This window comes from Schistocerca cancellata, chromosome 7 (assembly GCF_023864275.1).
Source record: "Schistocerca cancellata isolate TAMUIC-IGC-003103 chromosome 7, iqSchCanc2.1, whole genome shotgun sequence".
In the NCBI taxonomy this organism is placed as follows: domain Eukaryota; kingdom Metazoa; phylum Arthropoda; class Insecta; order Orthoptera; family Acrididae; genus Schistocerca; species Schistocerca cancellata.
The window spans coordinates 34621343-34644295 of NC_064632.1; the positions used below are offsets into that span (position 1 = coordinate 34621343).

General features: G+C 42.2%; 1 protein-coding gene across 1 annotated transcript in view; it reads left to right on the plus strand.

Moving 5' to 3' along the window:
• Positions 1-22953, plus strand: part of LOC126092250 (uncharacterized) — a 700330-nt gene that overhangs the window by 354472 nt on the left and 322905 nt on the right. The window contains exon 5 of the mRNA XM_049907760.1: positions 6860-6919. Within this exon, the coding sequence (XP_049763717.1) occupies positions 6860-6919 (60 nt within the window). The remainder of the gene's footprint in view (positions 1-6859; positions 6920-22953) is intronic.

The window sequence follows — 22953 nt, forward strand, 5'->3', positions numbered from 1 at the left end:
AACAGAAGAAATATTGAATTTAATTGATGAAAGGAGAAAATATAAAAATGCAGTAAATGAAGCAGGCAAAAAGGAATACAAACGTCTCAAAAATGAAATCGACAGGAAGTGCAAAATGGCTAAGCAGGGATGGCTAGAGGACAAATGTAAGGATGTAGAGGCTTGTCTCACTAGGGGTAAGATAGATACTGCCTACAGGAAAATTAAAGAGACCTTTGGAGAGAAGAGAACCACTTGTATGAACATCAAGAGCTCAGATGGCAACCCAGTTCTAAGCAAAGAAGGGAAAGCAGAAAGGTGGAAGGAGTATATAGAGGGTTTATACAAGGGCGATGTACTTGAGGACAATATTATGGAAATGGAAGAGGATGTAGATGAAGATGAAATGGGAGATAAGATACTGCGTGAAGAGTTTGACAGAGCACTGAAAGACCTGAGTCAAAACAAGGCCCCGGGAGTAGACAACATTCCATTAGAACTACTGATGGCCTCAGGAGAGCCAGTCATGACAAAACTATACCATCTGGTGAGCACGATGTATGAGACAGGCGAAATACCCTCAGACTTTAAGAAGAATATAATAATTCCAATCCCAAAGAAAGCAGGTGTTGACAGATGTGAAAGTTACCGAACTATCACTTTAATAAGTCACAGCTGCAAAATACTAACGCGAATTCTTTACAGACGAATGGAAAAACTGGTAGAAGCCGACCTCGGGGAAGATCAGTTTGGATTCCGTAGAAATGTTGGAACACGTGAGGCAATACTGACCTTACGACTTATCTTGGAAGAAAGATTAAGAAAAGGCAAACCTACGTTTCTAGCATTTGTAGACTTAGAGAAAGCTTTTGACAATGTTGACTGGAATACTCTCTTTCAAATTCTGAAGGTGGCAGGGGTAAAATACAGGGAGCGAAAGGCTATTTACAATTTGTACAGAAACCAGATGGCAGTTATAAGAGTCGAGGGGCATGAAAGGGAAGCAGTGATTGGGAAAGGAGTGAGACAGGGTTGTAGCCTCTCCCCGATGTTATTCAATCTGTATATTGAGCAAGCAGTAAAGGAAACTAAAGAAAAATTCGGAGTAGGTATTAAAATTCATGGAGAAGAAGTAAAAACTTTGAGGTTCGCCGATGACATTGTAATTCTGTCAGAGACAGCAAAGGACTTGGAAGAGCAGTTGAACGGAATGGACAGTGTCTTGAAAGGAGGATATAAGATGAGCATCAACAAAAGCAAAACGAGGATAATGGAATGTAGTCAAATTAAGTCGGGTGACGCTGAGGGAATTAGATTAGGAAATGAGACACTTAATGTAGTAAAGGAGTTTTGCTATTTAGGGAGTAAAATAACCGATGATGGTCGAAGTAGAGAGGATATAAAATGTAGACTGGCAATGGCAAGGAAAGCGTTTCTCAAGAAGAGAAATTTGTTAACATCGAATATAGATTTAGGTGTCAGGAAGTCGTTTCTGAAAGTATTTGTATGGAGTGTAGCCATGTATGGAAGTGAGACATGGACGATAACTGGTTTGGACAAGAAGAGAATAGAAGCTTTCGAAATGTGGTGCTACAGAAGAATGCTGAAGATAAGGTGGGTAGATCACGTAACTAATGAGGAGGTATTGAATAGGATTGGGGAGAAGAGAAGTTTGTGGCACAACTTGACTAGAAGAAGGGATCGGTTGGTAGGACATGTTCTGAGGCATCGAGTGATCACAAATTTAGCATTGGAGGGCAGCGTGGAGGGTAAAAATCGTAGAGGGAGACCAAGAGATCAATACACTAAGCAGATTCAGAAGGATGTAGGTTGCAGTAGGTACTGGGAGATGAAGAAGCTTGCACAGGATAGAGTAGCATGGAGAGCTGCATCAAACCAGTCTCAGGACTGAGGACCACAACAACACAACAACAACAGTAGAAAAAGTGAAATAAACAATTACAAAGGCACACTTGGAAAAATACATACGTATCGAGTTTATATTCGTAGATGATGAGTACTGTTGTAATTAGACATTATGAAAGACACAGATTTTAGGTAGGACTGCTAGCAGGAGGGACTATAAGACAGACTGGTGGTGAAGGGAGGAGAAGAACAGAGACATGATGAAACATAATTGAGGAAATATAAGGGAAAAGAAGATTGTGTGGCTAATAGAGATAGATGAAGAGGAAGAAGAGGTAGGAGCAAGATAGGAGACACTAGCTTTGCTATTTGACAGAGGAGAGGATTGGCCCTGTACATTAATTTTGTGGAAAACATTATGAGGATGATAGCAGGAAATGCTTCAACTTCTTAAAAGCAGCAGGGAACTGAATGTTGCGCAACGTAAGGGGCAGTTTGCTCCAGAGGCTGTCAGAAGCAACTGAGAAGGAGTTTGCAAAAGTTTTTGTTTTGTGAGTGGGCACAGTTAGGTTCAAAATGGTTCAAATGGCTCTGAGCACTATGGGACTTAACTTCTAAGGTCATCAGTCCCCTAGAACTTAGAACTACTTAAACCTAACTAACCTAAGGACATCACACACATCCATGCCCGAGGCAGGATTCGAACCTGCGACCGTAGCGGTCGCGCGGTTCCAGACTGTAGCACCTAGACCCGCTCGGCCACTCCGGCTGGCGGCACAGTTAGGATCCCAAATAAGAGTGACCTCCTGTTTCGGTTATGATGGCATGAGAGGTTTTTAATCTCTGAAGTAACGTACTGGGGTGCTTGTGCGACGGGGAGTCGGTGAAGTAGACATAGAGTGTGGTAGTCACGCAATTTGTGCGGCCGCAGTCACCCTAGCTGAGAGTATGAGGCAGTAACATGATCATATCGGCGAATGTTGCAGGTGTATCGCACACAGGCATCCATGGTTAGTTCTAGCCGTCTTTTGTTTTCACTACTCATGTCTTGTTTGTATGCCGAGAGCGCCAAAGATGGCGGACTTTGTGAAACCATAATGGACGACGATTCTGATGGTGTAATCAGATTTTCAATATCTTTATTAGTTTAAAGTTTAGTATCTAACTGTAAATTATACAATTAACACCCAGCAACGAGTTTCCAATATCTAAACGGATCATCCGATTTTGTCGATCGACGTGTCTTTAGAAAGCTGTTAGTGTAAACCTAAATTGGTATGAATTACAGGCGTGTAACTTGAATAGTACATGAGTTACTGGCGGTCAAAGTGGCCAGTTACTTTTGACCCGTGTTACACCAAAAAACGGTAGCAGCATGCTTATAAATATATTTATTCGTCTATGCCTTTGTCTATATCTGATATACACTATTTATGAAGAAATCGGTCAAATACTGTGTTCTAGAAAGCTCGGAGACATTAGGCTACTGGCCTACTTTTGTTTCTATTCCTTTGATATATGTTTATTTAATGTGTTTATGTATTTAATAACGTGTGTTAGAACGTGTTTATGGTCCATTCGTAGGAATATTTATTTAATTTCAAGTTATTTAAATGTAAATCCAGTATTTCATATGTGTTTCAATATGTTTGTGAGTGTGTGTTGGCTTGGAGACATGGCGGGAGCGCTTATAGCCAAACACAGCACTCGTTACTACGGTAGGCGGCTACCAAAGTCAATGGAGAGACTGTATGGAAGTGGGGGAAGAGCATTGGGTGTCACAGGACACGGGGGAGTGCTGGATGGGAAGGCGCAGGAAATACTTGGAGAGTGTTGAGCAGTTTGCGCGTGGTCGCGGGAGATAGGAATATTTCGTAGTGCCGACTTGTGCACTTTTGAGATTTCCGTGGCTTCTACAGTGAAGACGTGGTATACGTTTAGAAGTGAATATCTCACGAGCTATGTTGTTGCTCATAACTAATTACGTGAAGTAGGAATCTATTGTTTCCCTGTTATTCAACTTATATTTCATTTAATTGCTGGACCATCGACACCAATAAGTGTTTTACTGTAATAAATGGCATTCTTAAAGGTACTTCTGCTATCGTTCTCATCATTTAATGTCGTTAAAATAGTACCCGCAAATTTTATATAATTTGCAATCTTTCATATATAAATTTCTATGTTACATTCAAAATTCGCAATTGCCGAGTGATAGGAACCTTCGACCATGCGATCCATGTGTATATTCTTATTGTATACTGTAGACTCAGCAGTATTTGGCTTGTACTGCTTATCCCAGCCCCTAGACAACGAAACCAGCCAAAACTTTTAATATTTCAACTCTGAGTCTGATGGTAAGTTGTTGAGGGCCACCATTAATTTTTTTAAAGCCTGCAAGCACATCTACAACTACATGTATACTCCACAAAAGTACCAGGCAGAGGTTGCATCGAACCACCTTTTCAATCATTCGATCGTTTGTAGTTGGTGACTGAAATTTCGTGAGAAGATTCCACAACGAAAAACGCTACCTCAAATCCTCCATCATGTCTGTGACAGCCTCTCGCCATTTTTTTCTCCACAGTACAAACCGTGCTGCTCTTCTTCGAACTTTTCGACAGTACTCCGATAATCTTATTTGTCAAGGATCCCAGACTGCGCAGCAGTACTCCAAAAATGGACGGAGAAGCGTAGTGTACGCAGTCTCTTTGGTAGATATGTTGCATCTTCTAAGTGTTCTGTCAATAAAACGCTGTCCTTGGATTGCCTCCCCCACAACATTTTCTATGTGTTCTTTCCAATTTAAGTTGTTCCTAATTGTAATTCCTAGGTATTTAGTTGAATTTACGGCGTTTAGATTAGACTGATTTATCGTGTAACCGAAGTTTAACGGATTCCTTTTAGCACTCATGTGGATGACCTCACAGTTTTCGTTATTTAGGGTCAACTGCCAATTTTTGCACCATACAGATTTCCTAAATCGTTTTGCAATTTGTTTCGATCTTCCAAAGATTTTACTAGATGATAAACTACAGCATCATCTGCAAACAATCTAAGACGGCTGCTCACATTGTCCCCTTAATCGCTTATATATATATAAGGAAAAATTGAGGGCCTATAACTTTACTTTGGGGAACGCCAGAAATCACATCTGTTTTACTCGATGATTTTCCATCAGTTACTACGAACTGTGATATCTCAGACATCTTTACTACGAACTGTGATATCTCCGACATCTCACGAATCCAGTCGCACAACTGAAACGATATTCCACAACCACGCAGTTTCACTACAAGCCGTTTGTGTGGTACAGTGTCAAAAGCCTTCTGGAAATCTAGAAATACGGAATCAATTTGAAATCCCTTGTCAGTGGCACTCAGCACGTCGCGTGTGTAAAGAGTTAGTCGTGTTTCACAAGAACGATGTTTTCTTAATCCCCGCTGACTGTGTGCCAATAGACCGTTCTCTTCGAAGTAATTCATAATGTTCGATAACAATATATGTTCCAAAATCCTGTGTGAGTAGTGGCTATTCCGAGTGTTTAAATGTCGCTGTTAATACACAGCGATAAACGAATATCGCACTAGACTAATTTGGGAGCGCTCTATCAAATGAGTACTTAAAATTCCATTTTAAAAATAATTTTATTTGTTACTGGAAACAAACCGACGCATTCTACTGATAATAGGCGTCGCTTGAAAGACGCCATGAGCAGTTGCAGAAAGCAAAATCGAAATAGCAAATATCTGCTGAAACACCAGAGAAAATGCCCCTGACGACTCTTATGAAGAGACATCCTGTACACGCTCTGTTTACTACGGTTTGTAGTACACCACCTAATAATGGCCGCATGGTCTAAATTACAGTAGTGGACTTTATGAATACAGTACATCATTTTACCTTCAAAGGCAACCATGGTATCAAAAAATTATGTGTAATTGTTCGGTGATTGCATTTCACAGGTTCTTCCACGGTTCTGAAGTTATTTTCACAAAAATAAATGTAACTGTGCTAACAAACTGAATAAGTCACAATTACATTATTACCCAGTAACGAGCTACGGAGACCACGAGCACCTTGCATCAGAATACTCAGAGAGTATCCCTGAAATACCTCATGAACTGTGTGAGTGGAGCTCGGTTTCACCATGTAACCATCCACACATCTTCCTACAAACAGCCACACATCTTGCAGCATACAGCCATAAATCTGTCTACATACAGCCACACATCTTTCAGTATACCTACACCAGCAGCAGGTTTATATTTAATATCTGATCTCACATTCAGTATAAAAATTAAATTTCTGATCTTAAATTAGGCCTACCATTTTTCTATTATATGCATTGTTTCAGTTGTTGCACCACTCTAATCAATGACTTGAGAGAAAGAAAAAAAGGTTTTTGCCGATTGATCCCAGCCCTATTATTCTGAATTACGTACATTAGGTAGGCCAGCTTCACTGACATTTGCTGATTTTGGAACCAAACAACAAAATCTGGAACTATTTACCAAACACCAGAGTTCAGGTAGAGGAGAGAAAAAAATATAGAAACTTATCAGATGTTTCGGCGTGTCTTCTGATTCGCATGAAATGCCACCAAACATTACTAATTATCGACATTCTCAGTGTTTTAGTTCATTTCATTTTTGGTAGAATAGGACTATAGCTGACAAATTATACCTAAATATAGCAGTTCGTGAGTTGTGAGGAGGGACCTCCACAGTTATATCTTGTGAAGTTTTGTGCTCCACTGAAGCGCTAATTCAAGGCACTTCCATTATCGGATATCCTTCCAACAACCCAGCATTGGGGTCACTATATTTCTCGTAGTTTCCAGACGATGGATCTGAATGCACAGCTTTCAAACAGTTTGTCAAAACTTTCGTTTAGTTACATGTAATTTAGAGTCAAATATTGATTGCACACTTACGATCAACAATATTGCCCATCTACCTTGTTTCCGCATACCGTTTCTGTATGTGAACTAATGGAAATTGTTTTTTTACAGCATTTCGTGAAGCAGCGCTACGCATTCCACAACATCGTCGGAAGATACTATTGCGCAACGGTAAGTATACTACCGCTAATCGCGAGACATGTTACCTGCTGTTACAACATAATGACCATCTGCATATATTCAGAAGTACCCAGAGTGTTTAATCAACCAGGAGACCTATCTCTATGCTTAATCGACTGTGACAGCTACTACACAAAGTTGACAGACTGGGAGGGTATTTATTTCAGTGATTACAAAGTCTACGCAAATTTACAAAGAGATTGGCAATATGAGCCCACTTAGCGGTATCATGTTGCACCCCCTCTGCCCTGGATGCACTGACTCGTTGGGATGGTTATCATAAAGCCGTTGTATCATCTCGTGAGGCTAGATGACCTGCAAGTGTTGTAAATGGTCATTCATGTCCTGGATACAGGTAAGAGGACAGGACTGACGTCCTAGCTGGTCTCACACATGTTCCATCGGGGATACATGGCTAGGGGAGAGGTTTGTGGATGTTGGCCATGATGATGATGATGATGATGTTTGGTTTGTTGGGCGCTCAACTGCACCGTCATCAGCGCCTGTACAAAGACCCAATTTTGACACAGTCCAATCTAGCCACTGTCACGAATGGGCATGAGATACCACCACATCACGCAAGCAGTTCATATAGTCACATGACATGCGTGGGTGAGCTTTGTCCTGTTGAAAAATGGCACCACAATACTGTCGCATGAGAGGTAACACAAGAGGATGCAGGATGCTCTGAGATGCTATGGTGTCGTCATAGTTGCCTCAGTCACTACCAGGTGTCACCAGAAGTTGTACTGGATGGCTCCCACACCATGACGCCATGAATAACACCGCTGTGCCTCTGAAAAACATTGGAAGAATGGGACCTTTCCTCGGATCACCGCCACATTTGCCGACAATGGTCATCCGGGATAATGCAGAACAGTGCTTCGTTGCTGAACACAGTGTAACGTAGCAAATTATTACGAGCTGTCATCTTGCATTGAAAGCGTGGCTTGTCGGGGAGTCGGGAGGAGGGCAGATTCTGGTTCTCACGCTGGTACAACTGACGCTGGCTACTGGGCCGAGCGAAACATGTACTCGCTTAACGCTAAGTACAATACGTTACACACATTCTCTGTGAATATGAAGAAGTTCTATTAAATATTAATCGATCTTTTCCATACTTAGTATACTGTTCCATACTTAGTATACTGTTAAAATTTCAAATCAATAACTTCAATACTTTTGGATATATAAATTTTTACCTAAAACACGCAATAACCGTGCTGGAATTGTGAAACTGAGTTAGGGGCTGTATTATACAGGGTGTTTCAAAAATGACCGGTGTAATTGAAACGGCAATAAAAACTGAACGAGCAGCGATAGAAATACACCGTTTGTTGCAATATGCTTGGGACAACAGTACATTTTCAGGCAGACAAACTTTCGAAATTACAGTAGTTACAATTTTCAACAACAGATGGCGCTGCGGTCTGGGAAACTCTATAGTACGATATTTTCCACATATCCACCATGCGTAGCAATAATATGGCGTAGTCTCTGAATGAAATTACCCGAAACCTTTGACAACGTGTCTGGCGGAATGGCTTCACATGCAGATGAGATGTACTGCTTCAGCTGTTCAATTGTTTCTGGATACCGGCGGTACACCTGGTCTTTCAAGTGTCCCCACAGAAAGAAGTCACAGGGGTTCATGTCTGGCGAATAGGGAGGCCAATCCACGCCGCCTCCTGTATGTTTCGGATAGCCCAAAGCAATCACACGATCATCGAAATATTCATTCAGGAAATTAAAGACGTCGGCCGTGCGATGTGGCCGGGCACCATCTTGCATAAACCACGAGGTGTTCGCAGTGTCGTCTAAGGCAGTTTGTACCGCCACAAATTCACGAAGAATGTCCAGATAGCGTGATGCAGTAATCGTTTCGGATCTGAAAAATGGGCCAATGATTCCTTTGGAAGAAATGGCGGCCCAGACCAGTACTTTTTGAGGATGCAGGGACGATGGGACTGCAACATGGGGCTTTTCGGTTCCCCATATGCGCCAGTTCTGTTTATTGACGAAGCCGTCCAGGTAAAAATAAGCTTCGTCAGTAAACCAAATGCTGCCCACATGCATATCGCCGTCATCAATCCTGTGCACTATATCGTTAGCGAATGTCTCTCGTGCAGCAATGGTAGCGGCGCTGAGGGGTTGCCGCGTTTGAATTTTGTACGGATAGAGGTGTAAACTCTGGCGCATGAGATGATACGTGGACGTTGGCGTCATTTGGACCACAGCTGCAACACGGCGAACGGAAACCCGAGGCCGCTGTCGGATCACCTGCTGCACTAGCTGCGCGTTGCCCTCTGTGGTTGCCGTACGCGGTCGCCCTACCTTCCCAGCACGTTCATCCGTCACATTCCCAGTCCGTTGAAATTTTTCAAACAGATCCTTTATTGTATCGCTTTTCGGTCCTTTGGTTACATTAAACCTCCTTTGAAAACTTCGTCTCGTTGCAACAACACTGTGTTCTAGGCGGTGGAATTCCAACACCAGAAAAATCCTCTGTTCTAAGGAATAAACCACGTTGTCTACAGCACACTTGCACGTTGTGAACAGCACACGCTTACAGCAGAAAGACGACGTACAGAATGGCGCACCCACAGACTGCGTTGTCTTCTATATCTTTCACATCACTTGCAGTGCAATCTGTTGTTGAAAATTGTAACTACTGTAATTTCGAAAGTTTGTCCGCCTGAAAATGTACTGTTGTCCCAAGCATATTGCAACAAACGGTGTATTTCTATCGCTGCTCGTTTAGTTTTTATTGCCGTTTCAAATATACCGTTCATTTTTGAAACACCCTGTATCTATAGTATCAAATGAAACCACAACCAAGAGAATAAGTCCATATAATCTGACTTTCTGGAATTTTCTTGTTTCTTTACCATAGATTTCTGACGTAAGTAAAAGTACTTTGGAAAATAATTTTTTCATTGTGTTTTGGTTGTGTAAGTGTTTTGGAGAGACTGTGAGAGTGAATGGCAGTCATAATTAAAATGAGAATGTGATATTTTATTTAAAACTATATAAATGTATTCGTGAGAAAGTTGTCGTGTAATAGGGGAATTTGTAACGTATATCCGAGTGAGCTTGATTTTGTAAGAGGCAGCCAGAAGAGGAGTCGAGTATTAAATTTATTAGTAATTTCTTTTGTGGAAAGGAATCGTATTTTGTTTCGATTTAATTTTATTTTGTTTCGGAACTACGAGATTTCCAGTCTAAATTACTTGTGATAACCTGATTGGCTGACATTAGAAATACCGCGAGTGTAGAATCGCTCGAGATGAACTGATCGGCTTCTTGACATACTAGCCAACAGGAGTCCAGCATTTCCCGCGCGTTTGAGTAACGCTTTGTGCCTCGGATCTATGAGTCGAGAGACTCGCTCGGGTATCGTCTTCTGGCAATTTCCTATGTTAAATCGTGCTGATCAAATTTGTACCACAATGAAGAAATTCACGCGTTTTATCCGTTCTCATGTCTGTATTTTTTGAAACTTCGAGCCTCGTGAGTGATTTATTTTAGGAAGTATTCGTTTTCGAACATTTGTGTCGACCATAGACTCCGCGTGGCGTGTTTCGTGTGGGTAAGGAGACATTATGGCGAGCAGTTCTTACAAGAAGCCTACTAAACGTGGTATCTCGCAAGTAGGCGTGGGTCAGCGACTGTTTAGGACGTTCAAAATATCGGGTCGGACTAAATATCTTCTGGCTGCTTTCGGGTGTGAACTTGTAACAGAGACAGTCAGTAACAATGCATAATTGATGTTGGGGTATTAGATACGGACTTGATAGCCATTTTCGGTGCTTTAAAGACAATACACGGACTTAAAGGAAATTTTAGAAAATTTTTAAATGAGTCATGCAAGGATCCCAAACGCTCGATAATTTAACTAAGTTTCAGCTACTGCGCATGGACTGGAGTTACGTGTGGTAGGCATTTCCTCGAATTTTCGTCAACGCTGCTTTTGTCGGCTAAGCCAGTATCCACCATCACAGAGTGAAGGTGCAGACAACCTGAAGCCTATCCACGTTACTGAGAGATCAACGCGCCCTGCCTCAACTGTGCCATTCATCACGTCCATGCTTCTCAGACACTGCACTATTCGAATCGCAGACGTTAGTGTTCTGGTATTGATGGCAGCCTGCGCATGGGAAAGTAATTCCGTAGTCTGGCAGCTGCTAAATTTCTTTCCAACACTGCGGGATGACACTGATGTAGATGTAGATGTAGATGTAGATGTAGATGTAGATGAATGTTGCAGAGAGTACATTACTCGTTCGCCGATGGCAGGCGGAGATGTCAAGGGCACAAGGCGGCGAGCCTCCCTTGCGGTCATGAGACGCTGTCGAACAAAACCTTGGTGAAGAGTATGTGTGCCCTCAAGTTACTACAAATTCCAGCATCGGGTCACTGTCACACCCGAATGCCTCACAAATCTAGGTGTTGCACGATTCGACCAGTCGACCAACTGGAGACCCACGATGAAACGTTTCAAATTCTCTCAGGTACTGACAACTCTGTCCCACACAACTATCTGGCTTATTCGTGTCCCTCAAGGTCATCACTCGACATCGGACGCTCTTCACATTCCTTATACAGTAAGCCAATGTAACAGCTACGTCCTTACGACGTTATTTAATGTACAGCCACCACTATTTATTGTGTACCTGCCAGTTTCGGCACTTCATTGCGCCATCTTCAGGCCATAGTTGATGCTGAAGGGATTAAACCATCTATAAATACGATGCATCAGTGGCTAAAATAACTGGTTTATGCTGACTACCCGAAACTGTTATGTCGTCTCTCCAACCAACACCTGTCAACAGCATCAACTAAGGCTTGAAGATATTGCGCTAAAGCGCCGAAACTGGCGGCTACACGATAATTAACATCATAAGTCTTTAAGCCTTTAATTTTCTTATAATAGTGAACGGCCATAGTCCCCCAGACTTCCAGCCACAAGGATGAACACGCAAAAACTTTCCGTATACAGCGTGTTTCAGGAGGAATGGTCAGCATTCACGAACATGACAGGAACGAACATTCGAATAGGAAACATGTAGTAAACATGGGCTTTAAAATGTATACCTTAAAGCTATAACCACTTCTTCAGTAGTCGTTTCACAGTAGCGAAAGTGAAATATAGCTCTTAAGGTATGCACTTTAGTGTCCATGTCAAGCGGACAGACCCTTTTTTCCATGCTACCTCCTCTCAAATTATGCAAAGCAAAGAGCTTGCATCATAGGAGATTTATTTCACAGTATCGAAGATGAAGAAGTGCTCATAGATCATAAAGCCCTACAGTCCATGTACACTAGACATTTTTGCTTCGAATGAAGGTTCCAGTCATGTCAAAATTGGTTCAAATGGCTCTAAGCACTATGGGACTTAACATCTGAGGTCATCAGTCCCCTAGACTTAAAACTACTTAAACCTAACTAACCTAAGGACATCACACACATCCATGCCCGAGGCAAGATTGGAACCTGCGACCGTAGCTGCAGCGCGGCTCCGGACTGAAGCGCCTAGAACCGCTCGGCCAAAGCGGCCGGCCCAGTCATATCTTTGAATATTAACTATTCCTACTGAAACGCCCTGTATACCCTAACAGGCCTGGTAACAACACTAATACACCCTGGCGGCCATTCTAAGCGTGCATGTAACAGGAAATTGCGACTCCAAACATTTACATATTCACTGATGGTTTGGATATTTACGAAGTTAGATTGACATCCGACCATGTCTCCTGCGTGCTTCACTTTTTTCGTCAAGCTGTGTACTAAATGTGTGGAAATTAATTCTGGCATAAGACCATGCAAGGTGTCGTTGGATATCTCCTGACATTAGCAACCACAATACATCGCTAACATGATCATCCACAATTTACACACAACCATTTAGCTGTGAGGTACGAAGGACTGCTGATGAATTTAATCACTTAATTTATCACTCTATCTCTCCATCTCACCCTCTCTCTCTCTCTCTCTCTCTCTCTCTCTCTCTCTCTCACACACACACACACACACACACACACACACACACACAAAGACACACACACACACACATACACACACACACACACACACACGTACACACCGGTATGGCACAGGATAAAACAGACAGAATTAACTAACACGTTTAACGTGAACATTTTATTAGATGCTGCCTAGTATATTATCCTGATCAACTTAGGGATGTAATATGCAGAATAGCGTATTTTTTTAGCATACCAAGTTCAGCTGTGCCATGAAACCCTACTCTCCCCGTTTTGATGTATTACCTCTTCATTGGTTACTCGATCTACTTATCTAATATTCAGCATTCTCTGTATCACCACATCTCAAGAGCCTGTATTCCTCTTTCTTTTCCGTACAGGACTCTGAATTGTCCCCGTTTCACTTCCAGTCAAGGCTACATTCCAAATAAATACATATAGAGAAGCCTTCATAACAATTAAAGTTATGAAGTTTGATGATGATTGGCTCCACAGCCTTCTTGATATTTTTAAATGAATCATTCCGCTTTAGGCTGTTAAAACCTTATTTATTGCGATTGCAATTTCGATATTTGGTCATTTCAAACTTTGTGGGATGTAAGATTATAATATAAAGCTGTGACACGCTGTGTTTTAAAATTACGCGTTTATATCATTATTTCATCAGCTAACTAACGTGTATGCTACATGGAACAGCAGACAAATTCACACCATCACATGCAGCTGCTGTTACACGGTTAGTTACAGCGTTATATTACTGAGTGAATTAAGCAACACCCCACAATGTCTCAAAATGACCACGTGTCGAAATTGCAATTGCAGTAAATAATGTTTTAAAAACCTAAAGCGGAATGATTTCTTTTAAAAACTTAAAATTACTTTATATTTTAAAATTATTTGTTTTTTAAAAGTCCTTCATGCTATTGCCAATCAACATTTCATATCTTCGCTACATCGCCCACCGTCAAATCTTCAGATAGTAAAAACTCGCCTTTTGGTTTTAGTGTCTCATTTCCTAATCTAATTTCTTCAAGATTGATTGATGTAATTTGACTCCATTCCATTAAGATGTGTTCTACTTTCTTATGTTAATGTTATAATGTCTTTTCAAGGCCGTTTCTATTCCGCTCGACTGATTTTCGAAGTCCTTTGCCGTCTCTGACAAAATTACAATGTCACTGGCAAGTCTCGTAGTATTTATTTCTCCTCACTGAACTTGAATTCCACTAACAATATTTTTTCTTTTGTTTTTCCTTTACTGGCCGCTCAAAGTGTTGTGACTTGGCAAGACAGCGAAGCCACTATTATTGGTAGCCGAAAGGCACGCGTTTAAGCTCACGCAGGCTGGCGTGAGGTCTGGAACAGGACAAGGTAATTAATATAGCCAATAATGTACGTTGCTGCTGGAATACTTAACTTTAATCCACAATTGGTGAACATCTCTCTGGACGGTACATGCATCACAAGATAAATAGCAATTGATAAAGGCGCCTTGCTAGGTCGTAGCAAATGACGTAGCTGAAGGCTATGCTAACTATCGTCTCGGCAAATGAGAGCGTAATTTGTCAGTGAACCATCTCTAGCAAAGTCGGCTGTACAACTGTGGCGATTGCTAGAAAGTGTCTCTAGACATGCCGTGTGGCGGCGCCTCGGTCTGCAATCACTGACAGTGGCGACACGCGGGTCCGTCGTATACTAGCGGACCGCGGCCGATTTAAAGGCTACACCTAGGAAGTGTGGTGTCTGGCGGAGACACCACACAAAGTACTGACTAAATAACATGTTGGATAGGCTACTACCCTGTCCTGTTCCTTGTCCGCCGCTCGTGGTCTCGCGGTAGCGTTCTCGCTTCCCGAGCACGGGGTTCCGGGTTCGATTCCCGGCGGGGTCAGGGATTTTCACCTGCCTCGAGATGACTGGGTGTTTGTGTTGTTCTTATCATTTCATCATCATCCAGGAAAGTGGCGAAATTGGACTGAGCAAAGACTGGGTAATTGTACGGGCGCTGATAACCACGCAGTTGAGCGCCCCACAAACCAAACATCATCATCATCACCCTGTCCTGTTCCATTCTCAACCACTGCCCTGTTTCACCAAGAATATTTAGGGCCAGTGTTCTCTGAGGCAAAACGAGATTTTTAAACTTGCCCATGTCGCACAGAATTCATTGAGGTCTGCGAATGTAACGAAATTTGTAAAATAATACGAGGTGCTATCCAAAATTGGGACTAGTGCTGCCATCTGCTGAAAACCTTACCATTGGACTAGTGGTCAGCATCACCCTCGAAGTAGTTCCCATCCACACATACACACCGGTCCCAGTGCTTCTGCCAGTGGTAAACGTTTTCTGGAAGTCCTGTTCTCTGAAGGTGTTTCTCACCACCAGCGATGTTTCTTGAATCCTCTCTAGAGTGTCGATGGCCTTTGAACCTGAGTTTCAGGTTTGGGAATAGCGCGAAGTCGCAATGTGCCAAATCTGGTGAGTATGGTGGGTGGTGCGGTACAACCGCCATGTTGTTTTTTGCCGAAAAGGTCCTGGTGAACAAGGACGTGTGACAGGGCGCGTTGTCGTGATGCAGCAGCCACTCCCCTTGGCGCCAAAGTTCGGGCCGTCGTCGTCGGAGACTTCGCGAAACGTCACAGCAGTATGCGGAATTCACCGTTTGGTTGGGTGGGTCGAATTCATTGTGCACAATTCCCTTGGTATCAAAGAAACCGATCATCATGCTCTTCACTTTGCTCTTCACCTGTCTCGCTATTTTGGGTCTCGGAGAGCCTGGGCTCTTCCACTGGGACGACTGTTGCTTTGTGTCTGGGTCATAACCGTAAATCCAGCTCTCGTCACCGGTGATAACCCGTGACTAGAAGGTTGGATCATCAGATGCAGTCTGACGAAGGTCCGTGCACACTTCAACACGCTGTGCCTTCTGATCGGCAGTCAAGATCCTTGGCACAAATTTTGCGGCGACACGATGCATGCCCAATACATCAGTCAACATTCGTTGACATGTCCCATAACCAGTACCCACTTCAAGGTCTTGAATGGTTCGACGTCGACCCTCACGAACCAATTGTTGAAGTTTGGCGACAATGTCTGGTGTTGTGCGGCTAATGGGCCTCCCAGTGTGAACCACAACTTCGACGTCTGTGCGGCCGGCCCTGAACTGAGCATGCCACTCAAACACATGCGTGCAGCTCATGCTCTGTCCCCCAAACACTTGTTGAATCTTTGCAAGGGTCTCTGTAGCACGTTTCCCGAGATTCGCACAGAATTTGATACACATGCGCTGTTCTGTTCGCGGATCCATCGTGAAATCGCCACACACCAAACACAGAGTAGGCCTATTACAAAAATCACTGTGGACACGCAACACGTCCTCCCAGCTAAATGCCACTCCACACAATGACTCATCAGATATGTAGCTCTCGCCACCTAGCGGTGCAAAGATCTAAGACACCTACTTTCCAGATGGTGGCACCAGTCCCAAAAAGTTTGGATTCCACCTCGTACGTTCTCAGATTACGTCACGTTTGATTTACAATATTTATTGGTACATTTAGTTTTGGTAGCATGTTACCCAACTGTTATCTGTACATATATTGTTAGTTACAGATTCAATTGAAGTGCAATAAGACATTTTTGTAGGGTGTCCTAGTGAGTATTTGTTCCTAAGCGCTGTTACCCACCTCCAAAAAAATTAAATCTATGTTATCGTGGACAAGTATGTGTGCTGTGCGTTTAAATAGTCCCAAAGATATCTTTAGTCACATGTTGTGACACTATATCCCTCTCCTAACAAAAACAACGCCATCTGTTTATACCTTGTGAAACAGACTTTTACATGCCAAAGAACCTTGAACAGCTTTAACTGTTAAGAATACATAATTTTTTCTACACTTATATCATGTCTCAGATTTTATCCGTTTTTGTCAACTTATTGACTTTTACTCAGATTATATTAAAGATTTTTTTGTATAGGACAAATACTCAGTAATTCCTTTGGTATTATTATTAGATAAATAATACCGAAGCCACTTCGCTATTAATGGAACAAGCACTCAACATTAGCGATATTTTTGAACAAATTTACATTGTTGTTGTTGTTGTGGCCTTCAGTCCTGAGACTGGTTTGATGCAGCTCTCCATGCTACTCTATCCTGTGCAAGCATCTTCATCTCCCAGTACCCACTGCAGCCAACATCCTTCTGAATCTGCTTAGTGTATTCATCTCTTGGTCTCCCTCTACGATTTTTACCCTCCACGCTGCCCTCCAATACTAAATTGGTGATCCCTCGATGTCTCAGAACATGTCCTACCAACCGATCCCTTCTTCTAGTCAAGTTGTGCCACAAACTCCTCTTCTCCCCAATTCTGTTCAGTACCTCCTCATTAGATATGCGATCTACCCATCTAATCTTCAGCATTCTTCGGTAGCACCACATTTCAAAAGCTTCTATTCTCTTCTTGTCTAAATTATTTATCGTCCATGTTTCACTTCCATACATGGCTACACTCCATACAAATACTTACAGAAACGACTTCCTGACACTTAAATCTAGACTCGATGTTAACAAATTTCTCTTTTTCAGAAACGCTTTCCTTGCCATTGCCAGTCTACATTTTATATCTTCTCTGCTTCGACCATCATCAGTTATTTTGCTCCCCAAATAGCAAAACTCCTTTACTACTTTAAGTGTTTCATTTCCTAATCTAATTCCCTCAGCATCACCCAACTTAATTCGACTACATTCCATTATCCCCGTTTTGCTTTTGTTGATGTTCATCTTATATCCTCTCTTCAAGACACCATTCATTCCGTTCAACTGCTCTTCCAAGTCCTTTGGTGTCTTTGACAGAATTACAATGTAGACAAGTGTAATGTGCTGCGAATACACAGAAAGATAGATCCTTTATCATTTAGCTACAAAATAGCAGGTCAGCAACTGGAAGCAGTTAATACCATAAATTATCTGGGAGTACGCATTAGGAGTGATTTAAAATGGAATGATCATATAATGTTGATTGTCGGTAAAGCAGATGCCAGACTGAGATTCATTGGAAGAATCCTAAGGAAATGCAATCCGAAAACAAAGGAAGTAGGTTACAGTACGCTTGTTCGCCCACTGCTTGAATACTGCTCAGCAGTGTGGGATCCGTACCAGATAGGGTTGATACAAGACATAGAGAAGATCCAACGGAGAGCAGCGTTACGGAGATGATAGATAAACTCCAGTGGAAGACTCTGCAGGAGAGACGCTCAGTAGCTCGGTACGGACTTTTGTCAAAGTTTCGAGAACATATCTTCACCGAAGAGTCAAGCAGTATATTGCTCCCTCCTACGTATATATCGCGAAGAGACCATGAGGATAAAATCAGAGAGATTAGAGCCCACACAGAGGCATACCGACAATCCTTCTTTCCACGAACAATACGAGACTGGAATAGAAGGGAGAACCGATAGAGGTACTGAAGGTACCCTCCGCCACACACCGTCAGGTGGCTTGCGGAGTATGGATGTAGATGTAGATGTAGATGTCATCAGTGAACCTCAAGGTTTTTATTTCTTCTCCATGGATTTTAATACCTACTCCAAATTTTTCTTTTTTTTTTTTTTCACTGCTTGCTCAATATAGAGATTGAATAACATCAGGGAGAGGCTACAACCCTGTCTCACTCCCTTCCCTTTCATACCCCTCGACTCTTATAACTGCTATCTGCTTTTTGTAAAAATTGTAAATAGCCTTTCGCTCCCTGTATTTTTCCCCTGCCACATTCAGAATTTGAAAGAATTTACATTGTTAAAGCTGGTTATTGACGACTTCTTCCATAAAAGATCTCAAATAATACCTAAATGACACTGAAGAAGTTACGAGGGTCGGTCAAAAAGTAATGCCTCCCATTTTTTTTTCTACTTAAAGAAATTAAGTTAAGTGAAAAATTTGAATTTGGCGCCATTCCTCAAACCTTCTTCTGCAATCCACTGCAGTAGTAACTTTCTGTGTCAACAGGTGGCAGCACAGCAGAAGTTTGTAAGATGGCCGACATCGATGTTCGTTTGAGACAGCGTTGTGTGATTGAATTCTTGAATGCAGAAGGTGAAACGCCCATACGCATTCATGAAAGACTGAAGAAGGTGTATGGTGTTGTGACAGTGGGTGTCAGCACTGTTAGACGATGGGTTCGTCGTTGTAAGGAAGCTGAAGGGCAAACACCGTTGACTGACGAAAAGCGGAGCGGCAGGCCGGTGAGTGCAGTGACTCCACACAACATTCAGCAAGTTGATGACATCATTCGTGGTGACCGTCGGGTGACTGCAGATGAAGTGTGTCGCATTATTTCTCTTAGTAAAGGCAGTGTGATCACGATTATTAAACAATTGGGGTACTCAAAAGTTTGTGCACGGTGGGTTCCAAGAATGTTAACCGATCAGAATAAAGAGGCAAGGAAAACAATAGCCTCCCAACACTTGCAGCGCTTCCGTTTGGAGGGAGATGAGTTTCTGAAAAAAATTGTGACCGGGGACGAAACATGGGTGCATTTTTTTGAACCCGAATCAAAGAGGCAGTCAATGGAGTGGCGTCACACAAGCTCGCCGAGGAAGAAAAAATTCAAAACTGTGCGATCGGCAGGGAAAGTTACGGCAACAGTTTTCTGGGATACAGAGGGTGTGATTCTGGTTGATTTTTTGGAGCAGGGATGCACAATAAATTCTGTTCAATACGTCACAACCCTCAACAAACTTAAAGCACGTCTTCAGCGAGTTCGCCCAACAAAATCAATGGCAGATGTTCTTCTTTTGCATGACAATGCAAGACCACACACCAGTCGTCACACCTCTGACGAGATTCTCAAAATTGGATGGGAAGTTTTGCCTCATCCCCCATACAGCCCTGACCTGGCACCATCAGACTTCCATCTGTTCGGGCCACTAAAAGAAGCTCATCGTGGGATTCATTTTGAAGATGAGGAGGCCGTCAAAACATCCGTGCGTCAATGGCTTAGGAAGCAGAGCTGTGATTTTTACCGTGCTGGGATACATGCCCTTGTTCAAAGATGGACCAAAACTGTAGAGATGGGCGGAGATTACATTAAAAAATGACAAAATGATCCTCAATGTTGTGGTTTTCAACCTATGTAATTGCATTTAAATTTCCTGACAATTAAACGTAGAAAAAAAAATAGGAGGCATTACTTTTTGACTGACCCTCGTAGTAAGCACCTAATCATCACTTCATATAGCCTGTGCCGTGATGTGTATATGCCTGTACAAAAAAATCTGTATTCTTAGTGAATGTGTTATCTTAGTAATCGAATAATCATAGGCGTGTTAACAACTGTACGAGAATGAGTGAACGCACGGTGCTGTTTTTGTTTTTGCGCCACGTAAGGATGTAATTTCCACAACATGTAAGTAAAGTTATTTTTGGAAGTATTTTGGAGGTATCTAAATATGTAGCAATATAATGGTACACACTAATGTCAAGTTTAACCTTTTTGGACAGGGGAAACAACATTTAGACACACAGTCTCACTGGCACACCCAGCAAAAAATCTTTTCACTCTTAACATAAAACTTTAATTAATCATTAATGTAAAGGGTTTAGGAAGGTACCTAGTGACTGATGCACGCTGCCAAGTGCACAGTGCTATAGATGTTGAAAAATGAACGTGGCTGAAACTGAGAACGTGTTATTTTCTAAAAGTAATTCTTTTTGTTCATAAGTGATTGCATAAGAGGAAAATTAATTTTCAACAAGATAACGCGTTTACCTACCTTGGAGCTTTATTGTGAGAGAAACTGACGATCTAAAAAAATATCAGTTACTGGGACATTTCGAAACTTTGGTACCCTCAGACTTCCACCTGTTACCACACCTAAATAAACTTGTGGCTTAATAACGTTTTGGGTGCAGTGAAGCTTGTGGTAGCTGTAGATGAGCGTTTCGCTTAGCTTCATATGATTACAGTCGGTGGCCTCGCTGCCAACAGGCGGTACACGCGGAGCCGGCAACTGTGCTCTGCGACGGCAGGTAAACAGTACGTTGACTGTGTCGGGCCTTCTGCGCTGAAGGTCGAGCAGAGGCGGCGACACACTGTAACGGGCTCGAGTAAACACAAGTGGAGCCAGCCTTTGTTGGCGGAAATAGTCCAAGGGCATCCGACATCAATAAGGCCGGCTGCTCAGAGGGAAGTGGGGAGAGGTGACAGATGGCGCAGAGTCTCGGGAGATGTGTAGCAACGGTCACAGAATAGCCCTGACACCTAGCGCCCAGGTAAACGATTCAAGTCTCGGCGTTGAAAATAAAAGGAGCAAACAGCTACTTTTTTCTGTTTTATTATTCATTCACGAAGTGTGTCGAGATCACATCCTCATATTTAAATGTATTAAAATACCTTTAAACTGAGGTGACAAAATTTGTGGATACCTCCTAACTTCATGTCGGACCATTTTTTGTCCTGCGTACTGCACAACTCGATGTGGCGTGGACTCGACAGGTCGTTAGCACCCTGCAGAAATACTGAGCCATGCTGCGTCTATAGACGTCCGTAATTGCGAAAGTGTTGGCGGTGAAGGATTTTGTGTGGGCGAACTGTACGGCTTAGATATTCGCTCGGATTGTCCAGAACGTTCTACAAACAAATCGTGAACAACTGTGCCCTGATGACATGGTGTATTATTATCAATAAACATTCCATCGCTGTTTGGGAACACGGCATCCATGAATGGCTGCAGATTGTCTCAAAGTAGACGAACATAACCATTTCCAGCCAGTTATCGGTTCGGTTGGATCAGAGTGTAACCTCCCCCTCACTTATCGACCTTAATGACAGTGAAAAATTAAAACGCGTGTACCTAATGGAAATTTGGGAAAAGCAATCGTCACCGAGGTTAATTTGTCGGTAAAGAGGGAGGAAAGGGTTACATCTAAATGAAAGGAAAAATGCAAATGAAACTGGTGGAAATTAATTTTAAAAAGGGGTAAAGTTAATAAAGAAAGTAAATATGCGGCCGTTACGTTAACAATCAACTAGCGGTAATTAGATATTTGAGATTTGGGGGAAATTACGGTCGCCAGTCCTAAGGACAATTACTATAGTAACTGAAAAAGAAAGATTATTACACAGCACTAGAAGCGTGGCAACTGAAGGCTGACAAGTGTAGTGTGAAAACTGAAAGTTTGTCAGAAGTAATAAATTTCGCTACACTCTGCCTTAATTTAGCAAAAGAATTAATAAAACCGGAAAATCGAAAGTTAATTTAGTGACAGAAGTTAATAGCGAGCTTTCTTTCTGAAGCACATCGAAATTCAGTAAAATACGGTTAGTCTTGGACTACCTCAACAATCATTTCAAAAGCTACTTGAATCTACGCAATTTAGAAATAAGAGATTTAACTTTGAACTTGAATTAAATGATTCTGAACAATTAACAATAGTAAAATTTAGTACGTACCAAGCTGAGCTGCAGTCACAGGTAAGCTAAAATACGGTAACAAAACTGGCACTCTTAATTTGTGCTTGTGTAATCTGAATATTGTAGCCAGCTATGAATACTTTAAATGAACTTTGAAATTAAAGCAGTGAAATGCTATAATCTTACATTAATGCTGGCGTTTGAATTTCAACGACACTCAGATTCATTCCGGAAAAGGAAGGGACCCTGCTTGGTAATGCAATTGGGACAATGAGCAACAAAGGTTCATGCTACGTTGCTGTAATTTTGTGATTTGAACAATTTGAAAAAGTTTGAAAAGCTGAGGTCTGCCATACAGTTCTAAAACTTGACGTGCTTCCAGTCTTCTTTGATGGTTGATTGAAGGTTTGAAGCCGTCGATCGAGGAGGTGGCGACAGTCACTCATTGTCGGCCGTCGCTGTTGCAGAAGCTGGATGTTGGCGCGCCTTCTTCTCGACACGGTCACCAGACGAAACGGGCTCTTGATGTGCGCCAGCTGATGCTTCCCGTCCGCGACACCATGTCAGAAACTATCATCGCAAGTCGAGCGCAATTACATTCTGCCAAA